Raw genomic sequence first — 23,856 nt, 5'->3', positions numbered from 1 at the left:
CGGAAATCGCCGCCCCCTGACTCCTGTCTCCATTGCTCGCCTCCCCTTAACCCCATATTCCCCTGTCCCGACCACTTCCGCTTCCGCCTAGGCAGAATTGAAGTTACCACCATGACTCGCTTCCCGTTCATCGGTAAGAGGGGTCCCTTTGCCCTCTTCGGGCCGTCCAATGGCTCTGCACGCCACTGTTCGAACTCTTATCTCTGGCCTCCGTTCACAAGGAACGCTCGCTTCTCCCCGTTCTCTTGTGCAGGCGGGGCGTGGGGGGCGGGGTGGAGCAAGGGTGGACATGGGCGGGGCTGAACTCTGAACTCTTGACCCAATGTCATCCCGGATTACTTATGCCTTCCTTCTAAACTACCTCCCTCTTGTTATTGCTGAGTCGTTTTAGTCGTGTCCTATTCTCTGTGATTCCATTTACTGGAGTAGTGTGCCATTTCCTTCTCCAGCTCATTTTGCAAAAGAGGAAACTGAGGCAAACAATTTAGTGCCTTCCCCAGAGTCACTCGGGTTTGTCCCCTGCGCTCCCTAGCTCCCATTTCTTGTTGCTGTTCTGACTGTCTTGTGTATACTTGGCTGGAGCTAGTTGTCTCACTAGACCGAGAGCTTCCAGAAGGTTGGGACTGCTTTTTTCCCTTTTTTCGGTCCTCCAGCACTTAGTCCTTAGCTTGGAGCACAGTAGACATTCATTAGATGCCTGTTAACTGATCGCCTTCCCCTGTGTCCTGAAACTCAGGAGCTGCCGCAGCAGAGAGTTAAAAGTGTGATAGGGAAGAGAGCGAAAGAAATTCTGCGCGTGCGCTAATGAAGCCCCCGGCACCCCCAACTGCGGTTTTCCGGGGACTTAAGATCGCGCGAGACTCCGGTGAGCCTCGAGGGAGATTGAAGAGAAAATAATTAAAGGGACCCCTGCTGCATTTTATGATAAGCTCATTAGCCAACAAAATGCTTTGTGAAGTGCTGGGAAGAAAGCCAAAAACTAGAGTTTACATCTACTAAGATTCTGTTGTGTCCTAGGTGCTCGGGGAGATTCAAGGTTTGGATAAGAGGCTAGCCTCACCTGCACGGAGCCTGCCTTCGCGGGACCACCGACCTAATTCAGACTCTAATCCCTTCCCGCCTGAATTTTTTTTTTTTTTTTAATAATAGCTCCCTCTTGGGTCTTCCTGCTTCTGGGTTTCCCTTTCAGTCCATCCTCCATATAGTTGCCAGAATAAATATCCTAAAGCAGAGTAAACTTCACACCATGTCATTCCCTTGTCCAAAAAACACCAGTGGTCCCCTGTTGTCTCTAGAATAAAAAAAAAAAAAACAAAAAAAAAACAAAACTCTAGTATTTATACCGCTCTCTTTCTAATTAGCTTCACAGGGCCTTAGTTTTCTCCCATGCATAAAGAGAAGGTTCATTCTTAGAATGAAGAGATACCTTTTCTTTCAGCTACAAAATATGTGATTTGTTTAGGAATTTAGGAATTAGGAACACTCTTGGCTCCAGCAGCTAAGAAGGTGTTCAGGACTGCAACTTTACCTAGGGACCAGCTATAGAACAACCCGAGTCAGCAACAGCTTCCTCATAGATCTCTAATTCACAGGCAATCATAGAAATTAAAGGTGGGAGGGGCCTCCCCTTTTTTGGCTTATCGATCCCTATGATAGCCCTGTTGAAACACATATTCCACTGATTTTTTTTTTTTAATAACTTTTTATTGACAGGGTAATTTTTTACAGCATTATCCCTTGCACTCACTTCTGTTCCGATTTTTCCCCTCCCTCCCTCCACCTCCTCCCCCAGATGGCAAGCAGTCCTTTACATGTTGAATAGGTTACAGTATATCCTAGATATAATATATGTGTGCAGAACCGAACAGTTTTCTTGTTGCACAGGGAGAATTGAATTCAGAAGGTAAAAATAACCCGGGAAGAAAAACAAAAATGCAAGCAGTTTATATTCATTTCCCAGTGTTCTTTCTTTGGGTGTAGCTGCTTCTGTCCATCCTTGATCAATTGAAACTGAATTAGCTCTCTTTATCGAAGAGATCCACTTCCATCAGAATACATCCTCAAACAGTATCGTTGTTGAGGTATATAATGATCTCCTGGTTCTGCTCATTTCACTCAGCATCAGTTCATGTAAGTCTCGCCAGTCCTCTCTGTATTCATCCTGCTGGTCATTCCTTACCGAACAATAATATTCCATAACATTCATATACCACAATTTACTCAACCATTCTCCACTTGATGGGCATCCTTTCATTTTCCAGCTTCTGGCCACTACAAACAGGGCTGCCACAAACATTTTGGCACATACAGGTCCTTTTCCTTTCTTTAGTATCTCTTTGGGGTATAAGCCCAGTAGAAACACTGCTGGATCAAAGGGTATGCAGTTTGATAACTTTTTGAGCATAGTTCCAAATTGCTCTCCAGAATGGCTGGATGTGTTCACAACTCCACCAACAAAGTATCAGTGTCCCTGTTTTCCCACATCCCCTCCAACATTCTGCATTATCTTTCCCTGTTATTCTAGCCAATCTGACAGGTATGTAGTGGTATCTCAGAATTATCTTATATTCCACTTCTAACAATATTATTTTAAAGTAGATAAAAATAAAATACATAGAATTACAAAAGCAAACTACTATATCAAAATAAAAATGTAATTTTAATTTAATTATCCAAGTTCACAGACCCTCTGAAATCTATCCATAGGTTGTCTGACTCCAGATACAGTGCTCTTTCATCTTCAGTATTCTTTGTTCACCTCTTCTTATTTCTTATGTACAATTTAGTTGATTCCATCTTAGGCAATGTTTTTCATACAAACATGTCCTTCTTTAGGCTTCTTCTAATTAGACCAAATATGTTATCTCAGCCAAATTTCTGTCCCTTACTGTTTTGTTTTTTATTTTTTGCAAGGTAATCTGGGTTAAGTGTCTTATTTTGGGTCACATACTATTGTTGTCCCTTACTGTTTGTGATCCAAAAATGATTTTATTATGGCTGCTCAATACAGCTGTGAGTTTTTAAAATGAAATCAGATTTAATGAAAGTTTTGTCTTCTAAAGCCCTAAAAAGTGGTTATCTTTGAGGGATATTTATTCTTTGAAGGTGTTTAGCCCAGAGATGTTTGTTCTCTAAAAAACATTTCCTATTTTTTAAATAATTTAGCTTCTTTAAGCTAGAATTAAAGATAAACCATGTCCTAATCGATATTATTTTTCTTTTTTAATTATTAGTATTGCAACTTGTTTCTGCCTGAAAATATAAACTGTTTTTCTACATTCTGAATCTAAAAGATTCTGGGAATCTAGCCACAATTTACAAGGGGAAGGGAAGAAATTAAGCATTATATATAATGTCTGCCATGTGCCAGGTACTGTGCTAAGTAACTTTTACAATTATTTTCTCATTTGATCCTTATAACAGCCCTACAAGGTAGGTGTTATTATCTCTATTTTATTGCAGAGGAAATAAGGTAGAAAAAGTTTAGCTTGTCTAGGGACAGATTTGATCTTATATTTTCATCAGGCTATGCTCTATTAATTGTATCACTAGCTGCATCAATTAAAACATAGATTTTATGGAAGAATACAGTTTGAGGTTTCAAAAAGAACTATGGCACAAAATTTGCTTATAATAGGCATTTCTTCTATTTATTTTCAGGAGGTAGAACCAAGATGACAAGAGTAGCAGGAGAGATAGTACAGTGAGCTCCCTCCAAATCTTCTCCAAATAGACCTAGAAAATGCATCAGACCAATTCCTGATTGGGAAATTGCAAGAAAAAGTCACAGGAAGTCATTTTTTCCAGCTCAGGTCAGCATAGGCAGACAGACAGAAGTCTGCTGAAGACTAGATCTAGCTAGGAGCATTCTATCACAGAGGGAGAGGTGTATTGGGGTAAGGGGCAGACCCATGTCAGGGGCATTTGAATGAAAGGTGCCAACTGTAGCTCTTTTACATACTACTTAGTTTCAGGTTAGCAATCCAGGCAGATAAGAAGAGACGTGTGCTCAGTGATGGCGTTCCAAGGTAGGAAATAGTGTGAATTCCTGGGCAGTATACTGAGAAGGAATGCATTCAGAAGCAATCAGAAGTGTGATTCAGAACTCAGAAGCAGAACTGGTGCTCAGTTTCAGTTTCTAAGCAGGAGAACTTCCCAGCCGAGTAATAATGGTGGAAGTCAGCAGCAGTGTACTATTGCTCAAACTAAACCCCAAGTCAATAACTTTCAGAGTTCAGACCAAGGGGCAATAGTCAGACTTTGCCCTGGATCAAACCACTTTGGTGGTCTGAGAGTTTGTAGGTTCTCAGCCTGAATTATTCCTATGATCTTAGAATAACATTTAATGCCCCAAGAAAGCAAAAAGAGGACAAGCCCAGACCTTTCTTCCAGAAGTGTTTATCTGTCTGAAGTCAGATAGAATGAGGAAACAAACAAAAAGAATCCCACCATATAAAGCTGTTATGGTGCCAGGGATACCCAAGATGCAAACCCAGAAGTGAATGATTCTAAATTATGTACATACAGCCTCAAAACAGACAGGCAAATACAGGTTTGATAAAAATTCTCTAGTATTTCTAGAAGAGATGAAGTAAGAGGTTTTTTTTTTTTTTTAAGTGAAAACAATGCTTTCTCTCAAATGAAAGCACTAGAAGAATGAAAAAGAAATGAGAGCTGTAGAAGAATTAAAAAGGGAATTAACAGCTTTCAATAGCAGGCACAAAGTCTTGCCCAAGAAACAAGCTCCCTGAAAATTAGGTTGGAGCAACCTAATGAAACAACCCAAAAATGTTAAACTTCCAAAGTTTAAAAAAAAAATCCAAAACCTGAAAAAAAAAAGAAAAGAAAAGAAAATGCAAGGTACTTCATGGCAAAAACAACTGACCTGGAAAAACAGATTGAGGAGGGAAACAAATGTAATAATCATTAAGCTATCTGGATGTCATGACAAAAAGAGCCTTAGATGTATTTCAAAAAATCTTTAGAGAAAATTACTCAGATCTCTTAACAACTGGACAAAGTGGAAATAGAATCCATCAGTCACTTATTGAAAAAAACAAATCAACCCCCCTCCCCAACCCTATATTAAAACTCAGTAACATTATAGCCAAAATTCAGATCCAGGTCAAAGAAAATAAAAAATACTCCAAGCAGCAGCAGCAGCAGCTTCCCTCCCCCCCCCACCCCCCCCCCCCACCCCCCCAAAAAAAAAAAGGCAAATAGGAAATCACTTAGGACTGCAAATTATTTAGCAGTTACCATTATAAGAGATAGAACAAAGAGTTTGGAATAAAATATTTCAAAAAACAAAGGATACTAACAGCCAAGAATAAATTACCCAGCAAAACTAAGTGTGATAGCAGAAGGGAAAAAAAAGATTCTTACTGAAATAGAAGATTTTTCAAACATTTCTGGAGAAAAATCCAGAGCTGTGTAGAAAATTTGGAATTCAAACATAGGAGTTAAGAGAAGCATAAAAAGGTAAGTAGAAGCTATTGATAAAAGGGATTAAAAAAGGATAAACTCTTTACATTCAAATATGGGGTGATGATAGCCATCAGAGCTCATAGAGGGAGTCTTAATTATATAAGACCTAGGAATTGTTCTGATACAATTTGATGGTCTTAAGAATAGGAAGAAGGGAAGAATAATACATTGAGGGTGCAAGGAAGGGGGAAAAAGAAGTTAGGAAAAAGTATCTGACATAATCAGGGTTTGTATAGACATTCAAATAGACAAGACTTTAAGGAGGGAATAGCTGACACTTGAATCTCTCATTTGATGTGGTCAAAAGAGATAAGACTACACACAGAGTTGGGTACATAAAAACATTTCACTTAACAGGAAAATGGAAGACAGAAGGTAGAATTAGAAGGACAGTAAATCCAGGGAGGAATTGTCCTAAGAAATACAAACTCAACGGATATACAAATGTATTTCTTTTTGATACGGCAAAGAATATGAATCTGAGGAGAATAACTAGGAGAATGTGATGAAATAGCATTTGTGTGATCAAAAATGATGAAGGGGATGGTTTCAGAGAAACCTGGGGAGACTGATATAAATTGATGCAGAGTAAAATGAACAGAACTAGGAAAAACAATTTATTTAAAAATAAAAATATGGTAGAGACAAAACTTTGAAAGAATTAGGATCTGTGATTAGTGTAATGGCCAACCATGACTCCAGAAGACTAATGATGAAACTTATTACCAGAGAAAAATTATTATTTCTTTCTTATGTTAATAACCAATTATTAACAAAGTACTAAGGCTTTCCTCATTCAGAAACCTCCCCCGTAAATTATTTAGCCAGTCACTGAAGAACATTACTGATAGATGATATTGCCCAAATTCTTGGGGTACTTTTCAATCTTGGATGAGACTCCACCCAACCAGGAAATAAGCCCTTGGCTATCCTTGAAAACTTCCATTAGAATTTAGGGTGATCAGGCTATGAAAGGGAAAACCAACCAGCAAGATTTGATATATTCTTTTGTCCAGATTGCTAGGAGTGGCTAAGCTTCATGACTAACTAGTTCGTGTTCTCTGAAGGAGGGACTGAAGACTTTTTGCCCACTTTTTCATTAATATGTCCAGCTCCTCGTTGATTATCAGAGCTGATTTCTACCCCCAGGGGCATGTCATTTTCTTTGGCTTCTGGAAGGGGCAGCTCACCTCAACCTGTTAATTATTTGTTAGCAATAATTAATAAAATTGGTAAGTTATTTAGATTCTCTCAGAAATTTTTATTTTGTCACATATCTACCTCCTAAAATAGAGGTGAAGTACTCAGTGCAGAATGAATTATCCTTTTGAGGAGACATGGCCATTGTAAAAATTTGTTTTGCTTGACTATTAATGTTTGTAGTAGGGGTTTTGTTTTTCTTTCTCAATTAGGGGTTAGGGTGGTATGAAAAACAATATTTGTTTTCTCAAAATTATTTCAAGAAAATTTGAACTCTTTCAGATCACAGTTATCAAAACTGACAAATCTGTTTTTATGTACAAGAGGAAGAAAAGTTTTGTAAAGATTTTGGCTATGATTTTTAATCTTTAGAAATACATTTTACCAGTTACTTTTCATTTTCTTTTCTTTGTTAGTGCAGGGTCAAAAAATAGGAATCTTAAAGGTAAACAGTAAAAATCGAAACATTTTTGAAATGCAAGAATTGCCTGACAAATCTGAGATAGTTACAGATTCTTGATTGAGCCAGACTTTTTGAATCCTAAATTCCAGGCCAGAATATATTCTGATACCTTACATTTTGATTTTATTTTAATCTATCTTGTTGTTTCATGGAGTTGTTGGCTTATACTTGGTCCATTAGAATTTTCCCGAGAATTTGTAGCTTGGGCAAGGTTTTGTACCTCTGGTGCTGCCAAGCAGTTAACACCCTTTCTAAATCTTTCTCTTATCATTTCCTTGTACAATTTTTTCATCTCATTTCATTTACAAAACCATTTAAACTTTGTTTTTAACTCTTGTTTCATTTCTTTCAGGAATTCTAATTGAATTTGTCCCTAAGCTGTGTTTTTCTTTGAGGATTTGCTTCTAGATGTTTTGGAATCATAATCTTATGAATTTTGTGTCTTGAGTGTCCCTGTCACCATAATTGTTTTTTTATGTTGGGATTCTTTTTTTTTTTTAAACTTACTCATTCTTTTACCCTAATATCTGAGTTTATATTTTATGTTAGGTGACTCCATATGTATAATGGATATTATGTTTTTACTTTTTCAGTGTGAGAGAGGGGAAAAAGGAGAGAAAGAATTCAAAATGGAAAATAAAATTTAAAACAATCTTTATGTTAAAGTCAAGCACTGGATATTTTTTGAGGGAACGTCTGGGCTGGTCCTTTACAATTTTCCTGGTGTATTGAATGTTGTATTAGTCTGTGCTCTCAAAGGCAGCTCAAAGTAGTTAGAAAAGTTTGATCCTGTCCTCTTTGATATTGCCTTTAGTATTTCCTATGACGGGGGTTTTGGTCTGAATGACATACATATTCACTGGCTCAATTTAGAATACCAGTAGGTATCTATCAGTAGATTCAGTGACTGTCAGCCTCCTAGGAAAGGCCTGCTAGTTCAGAGTTTCAGAGCTTTATGTCTCTCTTTGGTCTAGAATTTATGACTTGGTCATATTCTTTTGTAAGCTTCAGACTGGGCTAAAAAGCAGAATTGAGATGCTACTCTGTTCCCAAGGTTCAAGCCACATACTGCTTGTTTCCATACTTGCTTATTGATTTGTATAAGCCTTGGATTTGTGATTCCTACCTACTCCATTTCTAAGCATAGGTTATCTCCATGACCCAGAACCCAATGAGTGACAGAATAGCTGGATGCTATCTGTTCCTGCATTCTAAACAAATTTAGGCTCCTCCACATTGACTCTAGGACCCCTTCTTGCCCTCAAGCACAGCCTCCCCTTGAACTAGAATGCTTCAGGCAGTGTGCTTCTGGACAAATCATCCTATCCTCAGACTTACTTATTTCTCTTATGCTGATCTGGGCTGAGGGGAAAAACAAAATTATTTACTGTAATTCAGTGTGGTACATTTTCTAGATTTATTTGGAGGGAAGAGATGCTTGCTTGTATTCATACCTGCTATTTTGCCACCTTGGTTTCCCAGAAAAGAATTTTCCCAGGATGGCCTGCTCAGCAGGGTCCTGCTTGATGAATTTAGTTCATTTCAGCAAGCATTTATTAAATATCCATATGCTTAATATGGATAACGCACTGTGCCCTGCCAACATGATTACAGCTACCATAGTCTCTGACTTTAAGGAGCACATATTTTATTGCAGGACAATGTTAAGTAAATACAAGATGATAGAAAAGAGAATACTTACCTCAAGTGAGATCAGTAAAGCTTTCCTATAGTAGATAGCACCTGAATCTTGAAGAAAGTTTGAGATTCAAAATGGTAGAAGTGAAGACAGATTGGAGTTGGTAAGGGAACAAACTGCAAAACAAAGGCAGGCAATGCAGTACTGAGGCTGGGGGGTGAGGTGGAGGGGAGAGCGGGCTAGAAAGAAGTAGAGACTGAGGAGAAACCTGCAAAGGCAGATTGAGGCAGAATTTTACAGAACTTTAAATGACAAGCTAAGAAGTTTGTATGTCTTCCTAGAGGCAATAAGAAACAAAGATTTTCAAACAGAAGCAATATAATCAAGGAACAGAAAGGATATGCTTAGGAACATAATTATGGTAGACTGGGACAAGAGATGAGATCTACAGGGATGCTCCTGCAGTAGTAGTCTTTAGTGTTTCCTGGGAGCACATCATGAGATTTCAGGAATTCTTCTGTATCAAATTGATTTAGTACCAAGAAATATAGTCTCATCCCCAGGCCAGGATGCATGCTGGTTTTTCCCTGGAAAACATTCAGAAATTTATCTGGAGGTGTTTTTTGTTTTTGTTTTATTTTCTTATTGTTGTTTGTCTTTTTTTGGGGGGGGCGAGGGGGGTATTTGGGGTTAAGTGACTTGCTCAGGGTTATACAGCTAGGAAGTGTGATGTGTCTGAGGCCAGATTTGGACTCAGGTCCTCCCAACTTTAGGACTGGTGCTCTAACCACTGCGCCCTCTAGCTGCCCCTGTCCTTTGTTCTTGAAGAGGACTAATGATATCACAAGGATGAAATCTTAACTTCCTTGGAAACCTGGATTTAAGTGAAACACCATTGCATAGTCTGGTCAGCCACACTTTTCCAGAATCATCTGACAGTTTGAACATGTCATCCCTCTCATCAAGATGCTTTTCTGCTGCTTTTGCCATTTTGATTCTTCATGATTTCTCTTCTTGATCTAAGTTGCAGTTCTGTGGTACAGGAAATAAAATATTTGGCCTGAGATCAGTCTGAATATTTGTTAAGCCCCTACTCTTTGTCAGGCACTGTACTCAGTGCTGGAGATACAAAGAAAAGCAAACAACCATCCTTGCCCCCTGAGAATCTCGCAGTCTAATGGGAGCGTCTAATATGGAAATGTATAAATAAACTATATACAAGATAAACTGGAAATAAAAGAAGGAAGGCACTAGGATTAAGAGCACTTGGGAAAGGATTCCATTTGCAGGTGGGATTTTAATTGGGACTTAAAAAAAACCAAGGAATTTGACAGGTGGAAATGAGGGGGAGCTAGTACATGAAAATTAATCTAGATTGCTTAAATTCTGTGAATTCTATATCCATCAGATCTGTTCCATTTCCACTTCCATCTTAGTTCATTCATTACAATTAGCCTGGACTAGTCAATTACTTTGCTTTTCTCTTTTTAATACTATGCTATTCCTGTTGTGCTTAGTGAAATAACAGCTAGGGGGCAGCTAGGTGACCCAGTAGATAGAGCATCAGCCCTGGTCAAAGAGGACTTGAGTTCAAATCTGGCCTCAGACATTTCCTGTGTGATCCTGAGCAAGTCACTTAATCCTAATTGCCTCAGCCAAAAAAAAAAAAAAAGAAAGAAAAGAAAAGAAATAATAGCTAGATGGTAAAGTAAACAGAATTGTGGATCTCAATTCAGGAAGACTGGAGTTCCAATGTGCATTAATTGAATTGCTGCAAGTCTTCAGGCATATTGCTTTCCCTCTTGCCCTTAGTTTTTTCAACCGTGATATGGCACTGTGCTTAGCTCATTGTCTGGCATATAGCAGGCATTATATATATATATATATTTTTTTTTTCAAAACTAATGTTCATCAGGTGTTCAAGTATACTCTAACTTTTGAGACTTTCTTTAGAAAGTAATCATTTAATATTCAACATGCTTTTCTTTTTGGTAGATCAGTTTAGATCTTTGTGTACTCCCTTTTGGCCATGTAGATAAATTTGACTCCACAAATAATTATTTAGTACCTGTTACTTAAAGGCATTTTACCTTTGGAGAATACAAAGAAGACATAGCTCCTTTCCTAAAGGTTCTTACAGATTAGTAAGAAGGATAAAATGAGCACAAATAAGTTAGAATGGGATTAGTGACATCAGTGAAACATAAAGTATTCTATGAATTCAGATTAAGGAGGGACAGAATACATTAAAGGACCTGGGAAGGTCTTAAGGAGAAATTAGTTGGCTCTTCAAAGAGATAGCAAGGATATCAGTGAGGCAGACTGGATGAGATTGACTTTACTAGAAGGAGGAGCAACATGAACCAGTTCAAGAATCCAGAGAATAAATCCATTGTTGAATATAAATTATATGTCAGTTAGCAATGGAAAAAGAGCCTTAAGACTCATAATAAAGGACCTCGAATGCCTCTTTGCGAAGTCTGTACTTTATTCAGTAAATGGAAATGAGTCATTAAAGGTTTTTCTGCAAGTTAGTCATGTAATCCAAGGTTGAACTTTAAGATTAATGGGAAATGGTGAAAATTGACTTGGGAGCAGGGAAGAAATGGAATAGAAAGAGGTAATTGACTGGTCCAGGCTAATTGTAATGAATGAACTAAGATGGAAGTGGAAATGGAACAGATCTGATGGATATAGAATTCACAGAATTTAAGCAATTGCTTGGATACAGGGAGCAAAGAAGTTTTCCAGATTGGGCAACATTTTTTTTTCTGTACCTTTATGCATTGTTAACCAAAAACAATATCACAAGTTCATGAGACGTTGTGTTGCAACAAGATTTATTACAGGAAAAGTGAACATGTATGTGGAACTCTAAGCAAGTGCAAAGATTGACAATTCAAACAGAAATTCAAATAATTGTTTAATTGTAACAGAGAGAGGAGAACAAATAGAAATCACCATCTAAATAGGAGGGGCAGGGAAGGAGAAATATCAATAATCAAGATGGCAAAAGCCAAATTCTTTTCCCTTAGGAATTGCTAAACTATGAAGACAAGATGGTCTCTTTATCTACAAAGGTCCAAGCTGCCTACAGCAGTTTCCCAATAAACAGTACAGACTGGTACCTATCTTAACTCCTAAAGACACACTCAGAATCCAACTTGAGTACCAACAACAACTTGTATCAGTTCAGAGTGGGGACAAAGCTCTGTCGTCAGCATACTCTGGGTACAATGTTTCTTGAAAATATGGCAACTTGAGCAGATTAAAGTTAATATTGAAGAGAGTGACTACCCTGAAGGCCTAGGCAACAAAGATGTCCTAGTGGAAAGAAATACATGTCAGGATTGGAGTGAGAAATCTTCAAATGGATAAAAGAGAGAGGGGGGACTGAATGGGACTGACTGAGTGACGATTTCTCAAGATGTCTATGAGACTAGGTCTAAGTCATGTGATCTCTATTCCCAGAAGTCTGTAGAGTGGGAGGATCAGGTCTTGGGTCCAGGCTGCTAGAAGCTACATGATCTCAAAGCCTAGAAGAATCTAAAGATCAGACCCTAAGTTAGTGACAGGAAGTTGCAGGAAGTAATTGACGTGACCCACAGGAAGCAGACACCACTAGGGACTATTGGTCCATGATGATTACTTCCTTTTAGTTTATCCAATGAAAAGTCTTGGGTCTTTTGCTATTTAACCGATTGTTTTGCTTCTTACTTATCAGGTCAACGAGCACATGTTGGGAGCTGAGTTGTCTCCCAGGTGTACCTGGGCCTCTCCTTGTGGGATTAAATAAATGCTTTCTCTTTGTACGTGGGAGGAAAAAAAAGAAGAAAATATGGCAACTCAAAAGGACAAATTCAATAGTATTGTCATAAGATTCATATGTCTAACCCCAGGCCAAATCATGACTCCTATACAGCATAATCAGTAATCATGGGACAGAATTAGAATCATTGGCTGGAAATTAAAGAGTCATATTTCAGCTCCAAATAATTCAATTCAGAAACTATTAAATCCTTACTCTGTATACGATAAGAAGCTTATACTTAAGTAAGGAGATATCAGAAAGAACTCTTAGTTGCACTTGAATTCAGGTCACCTGGGCTAAACAGGCCTCTTAAACTTACCCACTTTCATCTGAGAAATTTTTATGTAACCTCATCTCAAATCTGAACTGAGGTGTTTCTGGCAGCATTTGTGCATGTGTAGTGCAAGCTGCTTATGTTGTCTGTTCAGAACAAAAGCTGTGCAATGAAATATGGGCGAGTGCTGCCAGAAACACTTCTCATGCATTACATGTTTGGTTTTGAGTTAATTTTGGATTGTTAGGTTCAAAAATCTTTTACTGCTGTCAAATTTTTTGTATTCAGTCACACAACCCCATTTGGGATCCTGACCGATAATTTAAGAAGCTTTGGCTTCTTAGATGACCTAAAGTTCTATCTACTTAAAGACCAGGTTGAAAGACCATCAAAAATGAGAGTAGTGACCTAAGAGTTACCCTGCTCTTCAGAAAAAGTAAGGGCACAAACCTTGATAATGATTCTTGAGGAAATTCATTGCAAATATTGAAAAAAAAATGTTTTCACCAAACAGGGCAGTAGAACCAGGATGCTTATACATTTAATTTCAAAGTCCCAAATGTACTTATAAGGAAAGAGGGACTAGATTAGACATATGATTTCACTAGGAACTCATACCCTTCACTAAAGAGAGGACTAAAGGAATGGATTTTTTTTTTCTCTTGCCTCCTCAGAGGTAAAGCCATTTTTCCTTCCTAATACCAAAATAGCATAGGGATTAGGGCCTGGATTTCTGATTTCATTGTTATGAGAAACTCCCTCTATCAATGCAGATTATCACCTCCTCTGCATCTTAAAAGTTTTATAAATGTTGCCAAGAGCTGGGGTCTGCAGGCAGTGACCTGTGCCACCTATGTTTCTGTACAGTCTGGAAACTAAGAATATTTTTTACATTTTAAAATAAAATTGTATTACATTTTTTAAAATGTGAAAACCCTCTTAGCTCAAGCTGAACAAAAACAGTTCACAGAGATTGTGTACTAACAACTCCGAAAAATAAAAGAAAACTAAGAAGCTCACAAGAGGTTATAGGCAAAAAGCCTTCTTTGTTCTATTGGAGAAGGGAAATTAGACACATATGCCCAGATTTCCCGTAGGAGGAAACTGAAAGCAATGAGGAGGCTAAGCCTGGTCAGTGATTAATTGGCAGAATAATTAATTGGGGTATAGCATCTGCCTGAACAAAGGGAGCGAAGGCATAGGTCAAATATTTATTGGGTGAGTACAACATTTATGTGGGCACAGAGAATAACAGAACCCAGTCTATTGCTGTAAAGATTGGGGGTTTAGGGGCAGCTAGATGGCACAGTGGATAGAGTTACCAGCCCTGAGTTCAAATCTAGCCTCAGACACTTAATGTATTTCTTAGCTGTGTGACCCTGGGCAAGTCACTTAACTCCAATTGCCTGAGCAAAAAAAAAAAAAAAGAAAAAAGATTGGGAGTTTAGGAAGTGGGTTCATATAGTTTTATAACAAAAGGAGGCAGGAGAATAAGAAAGATACAGATATTGGGAACTAAGGTGTTTGTGCAACCTCCATTTGAGTATGAACCAGTTTGAGTTGGGCCTGTGATTGCTGGGACAGCAGAGGTGCTTCAGGTTCACCCAGTGAACTCTGCAAAGGATCACTGGTATATCAAACTCAAGCAACACTTATTTTCTCTCCAGATTGATTGTTTTTGATTCCCAGGTTATTTCAGGCTCTCCTGGATAAGGGAGCTCAAGCAAATCAAGGTGATTGGCAAACTCACATTCCATTCCATTCCTACAATATATAGTAATGGTTAGACAAAGAAACAAGCAGTGAGGTATTGCTGTGACAGTGAGGGGGTAACAGCAACAAAAAGTAAGTTTGATTCATAGCAGGGCTTCATGACCAGAAAGTGGTTCTTGCTGGTACTTGTCTGAGCTCAAGGACCTCCTGAGGCTGGTGTGAAACAGTTCTGTGATTTTGCTGCAGCAAAGTTCATCCAGAAGATGAGTGCAAAGGATTGTTGTAATGTCAAGCTCAGGGCAATGCTTGCTGGGCATTGGCTTCTAGCAGTAGGAGTAGCTTTGCATGGGGGTCCCAACAGTTCCCCCTTTTGGCCAAAGGGAGGTCTAAAAGAACCTTTCATATTCCTGGCCAATACAAGAGCCTTTAGTGTGTGTACACTTCTTCTAATGGGTCTGAGGGGAATGGCAGCACAGAAAAACACTTCTACCTAACTCTTTGTGAGGGGAGGGGGGGTACTGAGAGTAGGAGGGAAATTAAGGAGATGACACCCCACTAAGGCAGAAGAGAGGAAGAAATGTCCAGAGGCATAGAATTTCTTGGACACAAAATTAGTGAGCCAGTAAAGCAGTAGAAGATTGCACAGGAGGACGAGGAAAAGGAAAAGCATCATGGGAGAGCCAGGAGAACAAGCCAGGTTCCGGAAGGAAGAACGCCTTTGATAGATTTTGCGGATACCAGAAGACTGCTATCTCTTCAGGATACTAGTTTTGATCTGGCAGGTGATATAGCCCCAAGTGCAGCAGTAAGCTTCCCTTTGTGGAGAAGAGGCAATCCAAACATTAGCAAGTGAGTTCAAGAAGGTCATGAGGCTACTGGAAACAAGTGTCTCTTGAACAAGTGTCTCTGGGCTTGTAGTGAGGCCTGAAAGGATAAACTCGAGTTGAGTCAAACTTCCCTGTGGGGCAGCAAGCTGGCAAGTAATAGTTTAGCTCCCCAAAGTGAGTGGGTGGTAGGCGGATTGTAAATTTCAAGATCTGGTTAAGCAAAGAACCCAATTGTACAGTCCCCGTGGAAGAGGATATTTATTGAGGCAGCTATAAGCCAACAAGAGGAATTACAGAGGAAGCCTGAGTGGAGAAGTTCTACCTTATGTCAAACAGTTGCACATGTTGTAATGTCAAAGGCAGCCACCAGGCTCTAGACAAGTGGGAAGTTGGAAGGGAAGGGTTCCATCTAGAGATGGAAAACTAGTGGGCAACTTTGACAAGGGAGATCATAGAGGCTGCCACAGCTGCAAGGAGAGTCTGGTCAGTAAAGTGGAAGCCCTGAGTTGCTAATGTGGAAAAGAGATCAGGAGAAGAGGTGTTCTCAAAGGCAGCAAGCAGGGACTCAGCAATAGCAATTTGGGGGAAGGTGCCAGAATGATTCTGAAAAGTGTATTCAGAGGAGATCCATGCTGGGAATAACAGTGGTGAGGATGCTAAGTGATGGGGGCATAAGGTACTTGAAGAAAGGCAAGAAACCAAAGTCTTGGAAAAAATCTTGGTTGTAGGAGGTTTTTTTGTTGGGGTTTCTTGGTGAGACAGTTGGAGTTAAGCAACTTTCCCAGACTCAAACACAACCTGTAAGTGTCAAGTGTCTGAGGTGGGATTTAAATCCAGGTTTTCCTGACTCTAGGACCAGAAATAGTTAAAAAAACAAAACAAAACAAAACAAAAAAACTGACCAGCCTGTTCTGATCTAACTATTGCTCAATCCACATGTTTCCATCTTCTCCTCAAGAATATATTAAGGTATTTAATTTAAAACTTTGCTAAAATCCTAGTAGACTACATTCACAGCATTCTTTTCACATATTAATTTCATATTACTATCTAAAATAAATTTCATCTGGAATTCCTTGCTTTTTGAGAAAGCCTTGTTGACTGCTCTGTAGATTTTCATCAATGGTCTTTTTAATGATTGATTATAGAGTTTCTCCTCACAGCACCAATTCCACTGGAGCCCATGGCACTTGGTAAGAGCTGCTGAGTGAATAAACTAGACTGGAGCAGAGAGAAGCCTTTCTAAGACATGCTTTTGCATACTACTGGTTTCAGTACCTGGTGAAAATTGGGTAACAGGTAGTCTGATATAAACTGGCCTACCTGTTGCTATAGCATTCCATCTCCTAGACCCACCCCTCTTCCAAATTCCTTTTGTTGTAGAGAGCATCACTGCCCTAGCCAATTTAGTTCTCTTCAGTTGCAGTCATCATCTTCACTCTCACTGACTCCTCACATTCACTTATTCTTCCCGTATATCTAGTTAGTGGTCAGATCTTATTTTTGTCTCCCACATTTCCAGTTTAGGTGCTCCTTTGCACTGATGCAGCCACCTTAGTTCAACCCCTAAACCCCTTGAACTAGATAGTTGCAAAATCTTCCTATTTCAAGGCTTTTTCTAATAACATGTTCTCCACAGCCACCAAGACAGATTTCCTAAAGCATAGGTAATTACCATCATTCAATAGACTCCAGTGGCTCCGCATTGCTCCTCAGATCAAATATAAACTTTTCTGATAAATTAAGTCTTCAGTCTTATCTTGGACAACTAAGTGCTGCCATGGCAGATAGAGTGCCTGGCTTATAGGTAGGAAGACTCATCCTCCCAAGTTTAAGTTTGGCCTCAGACAGTTAATAGCTGTTCCATTTATTAGCCAGTCACAATCCTATTTGCCTCAGTTTTCTCATACATAAAATGAGCTAGAGAAAGAAAGAGCAGACTGCTCCCAAAAACCTCAAATGGAGTCATGAAGTGTTGGCCACCACTGAATTAACTGAACAGCAAAGTCTTACATTACTTGGAACATTCTGAAGCAATAAATTACTCTGGAATTATATAAATGAGCCTGGGTCAAAGACCTAAGGAGACAGTTCATATCTCATGTGATCTTGGGTAGGACATTTACATCATGAGCATATTCATCTGTAAAATGGGGATAATCCTGCCTACCTTATCTCTGTGTCATAGAATTTTGGGGGATTTAAATGAAAATTATCTTCTTGAAGAATACTTGGTAAACCATAAAGCATGCCTTCATTGTAAGGTCAGTTTACTTATCATTCTTCTCTAGCATATGCCTTTTCATGAATGAACGATTGTTTACCTTTTTAGGAAACACTATTTGTTTATTATCTGTTAAATGAAAGGACAGTTTACATTCTGAGGGACCAAGGAATAACTTTCTCTTAGTTTCTAGGAATAAATATGTAAACAAAAATTTAAAACAGGGTGTTTTAGGTTTATGTAGAAATTATAAATAAATATTTTAAAAGGCTAATTACTTATGTTTATTTCTTTTTTTATAGATATTGGTGTCAACTTGACTGATCCTATGTTCAGAGGAATTTATAGAGGAATTCAAAAACACCAAGGTAACTTGAAAAAAAATTAAATTTGCTGCCTTTATGAGGAAATAGGTCTGGGCTCCTCAAATAGTAGGTGTTTATCAATCAATCAACAAGCCTTTATACCTAGACATGGATATACAGACATATCTTGGTCTCCAAGGAGCTTACCTTTCCTGGGAAGAATACATTATGTTCACAGAAGAATAAAGACAGGATAGATGCAAATAAAACCCATGATTTGAGGAAGGGACTGAACTGAACCACTACTGAAGAATCAGGAAGGATTTCTTGAAAGAGATGGCACTGGAGCCTGATTTTGAAAAGAGGTAAGAGACAGGGGCAAGAATGAACATCATTTCAGGTCTGAAGATAAGCTCTTTCAAAGGCATAAATTGAGGAGAGAGAATAAAGCACTTTAGTAGCAAAGGAGTTCAATGCAGTGTTTGGCTCACAGTAGGTGCTTTAATGATTGCTTATTGAATAGTGGATAAGCAAATCTAACAGAGTTTAAATGTATATATTTTTTTCTTTATCAGTTTATTTAGGAACATAAAAAATTGAAATCAGAGGGTGCTTTGAGGTCAAATAATCCAAATAGTTCCTTCTCTTTGTTCTTGGAGATGTGATTTATCCATGGCTATACTGACTGCAGATGGCAGGTTTCAAATCTGGACCTTGATGCTAAGTACAGTATTTATTCCACTATCATGCTGCTTCTGTTTTCAGTTTTTGCATTATAGGATTTATTAATAACACAGAAATGCCAGCTTTCCTTCCTAACATTTGGATTAATACTAAATAACTAGTCAGAGGCAAATGTTAAATCTTTTCATCTGTGTAGTCCGTTATAAAAAGAGGAATTAACAAGAACATTTATAAGAAATGCTATTACTAAATGTCTTCTCAAAAATGAATATTGGATATTCACAAAATCTGAAATCCCACTGAAGTAAGTGTACCTGGACCAAGTAGAAGTAGACAGTTTATCAAAACTTTTTTTTAATGATATAGTTCATAAAATTCAAGCCAGGAAAAAAGTTTGGGCAAATTAATTTCACTTTTATTCCATTTCATTTAATTAGCTTATTTTAAAAGGAGATTCAAACTCATACTTTCTGCCAACCTTTAGCATTTAGCAGTCTATTTTAACCATTTACTTTATCAGCTTTAATTTGTTTGTCTTTTAACAAATATATTCTACCTTCTGTTGTTTACCATATCAATGAGGTCACATCTTGCACAAAATCTTTTAAAGAGGTTAGTGATGATGAATAAATTCTTGATCTGTAGTACAGACTCATTAAAAATTTCAGATTTAATCTGAATTTAATGAAAATGATTGTGTCAGTGTCTTTTGGTCTGTTGATCATTAAAGTTAAATGCCACTTAAATGGATTTATATTTTCCTGTTTCTCTTTTGGGGTCCAACCTTTATAGATGATTTCTTGGATATAATAGAAAGAGCAGTCCAAACTGGTGTTAAAAAGGTAAGATTTGTTTTTAATTCTCACTTAATTTTTAAATTAAATTTCATGTTCTTTAAAAAAGCAGAAATATCAAAACTAATGAAACAAATTATTAATTTAGCTTTTATGTGCTACCATTGTTGCTTTCATGTAAAATTATAAGTGGAAGAAAAGTGTCACAGCACTTTTTTGCAAGGATAAATATACCTTGGTATATTTACCAATCTTCGAGGTCCTTTCCAGCTCTAATATTGTGTGTTTATCAGTACTTCTCCAAAATGGTGGTCTTGTGCTCCAGAGTTTCCATGTGATCATCAAATTTAAATCTTGGTATATCAGGGATCATTTATAGATGAGGAAATGAGAGGTAGAGTTGGAGGTCTTTCAAGTGTGAAGTCATAGAGACAGAATTCCATCCTAAATCTCTGACTCCAGATTTAATTCTTCTTGTTAATACCCCATTCCCTCCAGAAAGGCAATAAATATTTGTTTGATTTATTTTTTTAAAGGCAAAGAGAAAAAGAGGCCTTTTGAAGTTATCTAATGATTTCCATTTGGGAGGTATTTTTGATATTTGTATGCAACATCTCATTCATCCAAACTCCTGGAAATGAATTTTATCCACTTTTAAAGACATACTACTCCCAATCTGATTGAATAAGCTGAAGCTTAAATATCAATGAAGGATATTATTTATTTTGACAATTATATTTTTATTATCTGAAGAACTAGGAAAGTCTTGCTTTCTTTTTTTCACAGAATCAAAGATGTTCACGATTAGAGAAAGGCTAGAACTCAGAGTCTGACCTCAGGAGTTTTTTTAACTTTTAAAAAAATTATAAGTGTATTTCACTATATCTGGTTCCTTTTATCATTTTATGAATTTCACTTTATGCATTTAAATTTTTTTTCTGAGGAATCCTTAGGCTTCATCAGATTGCCAGAGGGATCCATTTCATAAAGAAGGTTAAGAACTTCTAGTCCCATTCACACATAATCAAAAAATTCCTTCTATAACATTAGTGACCTGTGGTGGCCATCTACCCTCTCTGCAGAGACTCTCATAGAGGGGTCCATTTTACCTTTGGTTAGGAAGTTTGCCCTGACAAACTACTTCTTCCCTCTTTCCAATTTCCATCATTGCTCCCAGTTCTGCCTCCTGGGGCCAAGCAACTCCGGCCCTCTTTGTTATAACAATTTTTAATATCTGATTTTTTATAATCTACCTTAAACTTTCTCCAAGCTAACTACTATCAGTTCCTGCAACCAGTGCTCACATACCCTGATCTCTAGGTGCTTTTCCATCCTGGTCCACCTCTCTTAGTGCTCTCCAACCTGTCCATTGCCCTGGGTGCTTTTGTGGTATGGCTTCTAGAACTGAATCTATGTATGTTCTCCTCAAACTCTTATACAGCAGGTTTTTGTGTGTGTGTGTGTGTGTTTTTTTTTAATAATTATAACTTTTTATTGGCAGAACATATGCGTGGGTAATTTTTTACAACATTATCCCTTACACTCACTTCTGTTCCGACTTTTCCCCTCCTTTCCTCCACCCCCTCCCCCAGATGGCAAGCAGTCCTGTACATGTTAAATATGTCACAGTATATCCTAGATACAATATATGTGTGCAGAACCGAACAGTTCTCTTGTTGCACAGGAAGAATTGGATTCAGAAGGTAAAAATAATCTGGGAAGAAAAACAAAAATGCCAACAGTTTACATTCATTTGCCAGTATTCTTTCTTTGGGTGTAGCTGCTTCTGTCCATCATTCATCAATTGAAGCTGAATTAGATCTTCTCTTTGTCAAAGAAATGCACTTCTATCAGAATACATCCTCATACAGTATTGTTGTTGAAGAATATAATGATCTCTTGATTCTGCTCATTTCACTCAGCATCAGTTCATGTAAGTCTCGCCAATCCTCTCTGTATTCATCCTGCTGGTCATTTCTTACAGAACAATAATATTCCATAACATTCATATATCACAATTTACCCAACCGTTCTCCAATTGATGGGCATCCATTCATTTTCCAGTTTCTAGCCATTACAAACAGGGCTGCCACAAACATTTTGGCACATACAGGTCCCTTTCCCTTCTTTAGTATTTCTTTGGGATATAAACCCAGAAGTAACATTGCTGGATCAAAGGGTATGCACAGTTTGATAACTTTTTGTGCATAATCCCAGGGTGCTCTCCAGAATGGTTGTATTTGTTCACAACTCCACCAACAGTGCATCAATGTCCCAGTTTTCCCACATCCCCTTCAACATTCCGCATTATTTTTTCTGTCATCTTAGCCAATCGGACAGGTGTGTAGTGGTATCTCAGAGTTGTCTTAATTAGCATTTCTCTGATCAATAGTGATTTGGAACACTCTTTCATAAGAGTGGAAGTAGTTTCAATTTCATCATCTGAAAATTGGAAATAGTTTCAATTTCATCATCTGAAAATTATCTGTTCGTATCCTTTGATCATTTATCAATTGGAAAATGGCTTGATTTCTTATAAATTAGAGTCAATTATCTATATATTTTGGAAATGAGGCCTTTATCAGAACCTTTAACTGTGAAGATGTTTTCCCAGTTTGTTGCTTCCTTTCTAATCTTGTTTGCATTAGTTTTGTTTATACAAAGGCTTTTTAATTTGATATAATCAAAATTTTCTATTTTATGATCAATAATGATCTCTAGTCATCTTTGGTCACAAATTTCTTCCTCCTCCACAAGTCTGAGAGGTAAACTATCCCTGTTCCTCTAATTTATTTATAATCTCGTTCTTTATGCCTAACTCATGGACCCATTTTGATTTTATCTTGGTATACGGTTATACAGCAGGTTTAACGAGCTCCCTTGTTCAGGCAGCTAGGTGGCTCAGTGGATAGAATGCAGAGCCTAGTATTAGGAAGACCTGAATTGAGATCTGGCCTCAGACTCTAACTATAACCTTGGGCAAGTCACTTAACCTGTGCTTGCCCTAACCCACTAGAGAAGGAAATGGCAAATCATTCCAGTATCTTTGCCAGTAAACCCCACTATGGGGTCACAAAGAGTTGGACACAACTGAACAACAGGAGCAGAGATGTTCTGGAGGCCATCTTCACCTCCCTGAGTGAGTCCTTGGCTAGCATGTCACATTGTTGACACTCTTAGCTTGCCGTTCAGTCACAAATCCAGATCTTGTTCATAGCACTGGTTTTCTAGCTGCCAGCACCTCACCATCATGTGGTAAAACTGGTATTTTTTAAAACATACATGTAGAACGTTGAGTGACTTCAGCAAAGCCATGATTTTATCATTGATATTATTTCTGCTTCCCCAGAAGTTCAGATCTCAGTGGGTGTATGCTTTCTTCATCTTTGTATCTTCCTGTAAATATTCAAAGAGAGGTCTATTTAGCGTCCTGGAGTAAAGGAGCGTGGAGTGTCAAGACAATCCATAATCCTATTTCAAATGTGTAATTCATCATTGGTAATATGTTACAACCCACAGAACACCCATCATATGCTTTGTCATTACCCTTTAGCAGTATTTCCCCCCCCCTATTAGAGTGTTGACATCTGAAGAATATTTGCCTTTTTTTGTATCCTCAACATTTAATTGTCTGGCAAATTGTAGACAATTCCTGGCTTTTTTTATTATTATTAATTGATTCTGGATAACTTTATAAGGTTAATTCTTTGAAAACTCTGGCATTCTGTAAACTCACATTCAAACTTTTTCTGAGTATAATTAATCTTTCCTTTTTTTAAGGTATCTTGAGAATTGGTCCCTAAGCACCATCAAAAGTGATCATTGCCAATATGTGTGTTCTTTGTGTGCTTGCTATAGTGTGACTGCATCTCCCCATTCAACCTCCTTGTGTAGTATATTAGAGACTTAGAATCCAAATGTGGTCACTTCAGTGGAATTAATAAAGAGTTTGTTATAGAAATCTTTAGAGATTTACCATTTTTCATGTGTATATTTTCTTCTTTATATTTTTATATTTACATATACTACAGGTGATTTAGCCTAAGTTGGGTCTCTTACCAATTTTTTATCAATTGGTTTTTCCCTCTAAAGTTTCTCACTCTTTTATAAGGAACACGATTTATAATCCTCTTGTTTTTCTTTTCTTTGCTTGCCCATTGATCTCAGGATATCTCCTTGTACTTCCCTTTCTAACTATGCTCCTATTAATGTAGCCCAAGAGCATGTTTCTTTTTTGACTACTGTGTCACATTCTGATTTCTGTTGATTTTATAATAATCTTGTAAGGAAAGTGGTACCATCTTAATTTCATTTTGCATATAAGGAAACTGAGTTTCAGAGAGATTGAATGACATGTATGTGAACAAAAGGTGTTACCAGAGTTCGGTTTTTACAGTCATCCTCAAAAATATTGTCAATTGATCTGTGCCAGTTT

At 37.8% G+C, this 23,856-nt stretch overlaps 1 protein-coding gene across 2 annotated transcripts in view; it reads left to right on the top strand.

Moving 5' to 3' along the window:
* Positions 1-9: 9 nt before the first annotated feature.
* Positions 10-23,856, top strand: part of TATDN1 (TatD DNase domain containing 1) — a 50,488-nt gene continuing 26,641 nt past the window's right edge. The window contains exons 1-3 of one of the 2 annotated variants that reach the window (XM_051971077.1): positions 10-133; positions 17,941-18,006; positions 19,420-19,469. In XM_051971077.1, the coding sequence (XP_051827037.1) occupies positions 112-133; positions 17,941-18,006; positions 19,420-19,469 (138 nt within the window). In that variant the 5' untranslated portion in view covers positions 10-111. Of the gene's footprint in view, positions 134-17,940; positions 18,007-18,042; positions 18,309-19,419; positions 19,470-23,856 lie in introns of those variants that run through there. The other variant, XM_051971074.1, reaches the window with a different exon arrangement.

This window comes from Antechinus flavipes, chromosome 1 (genome assembly GCF_016432865.1).
Source record: "Antechinus flavipes isolate AdamAnt ecotype Samford, QLD, Australia chromosome 1, AdamAnt_v2, whole genome shotgun sequence".
In the NCBI taxonomy this organism is placed as follows: Eukaryota; Metazoa; Chordata; class Mammalia; order Dasyuromorphia; family Dasyuridae; genus Antechinus; species Antechinus flavipes.
Note: the sequence above shows the minus strand (reverse complement) of the source record. Positions and strands in the feature narration are given on the sequence as shown.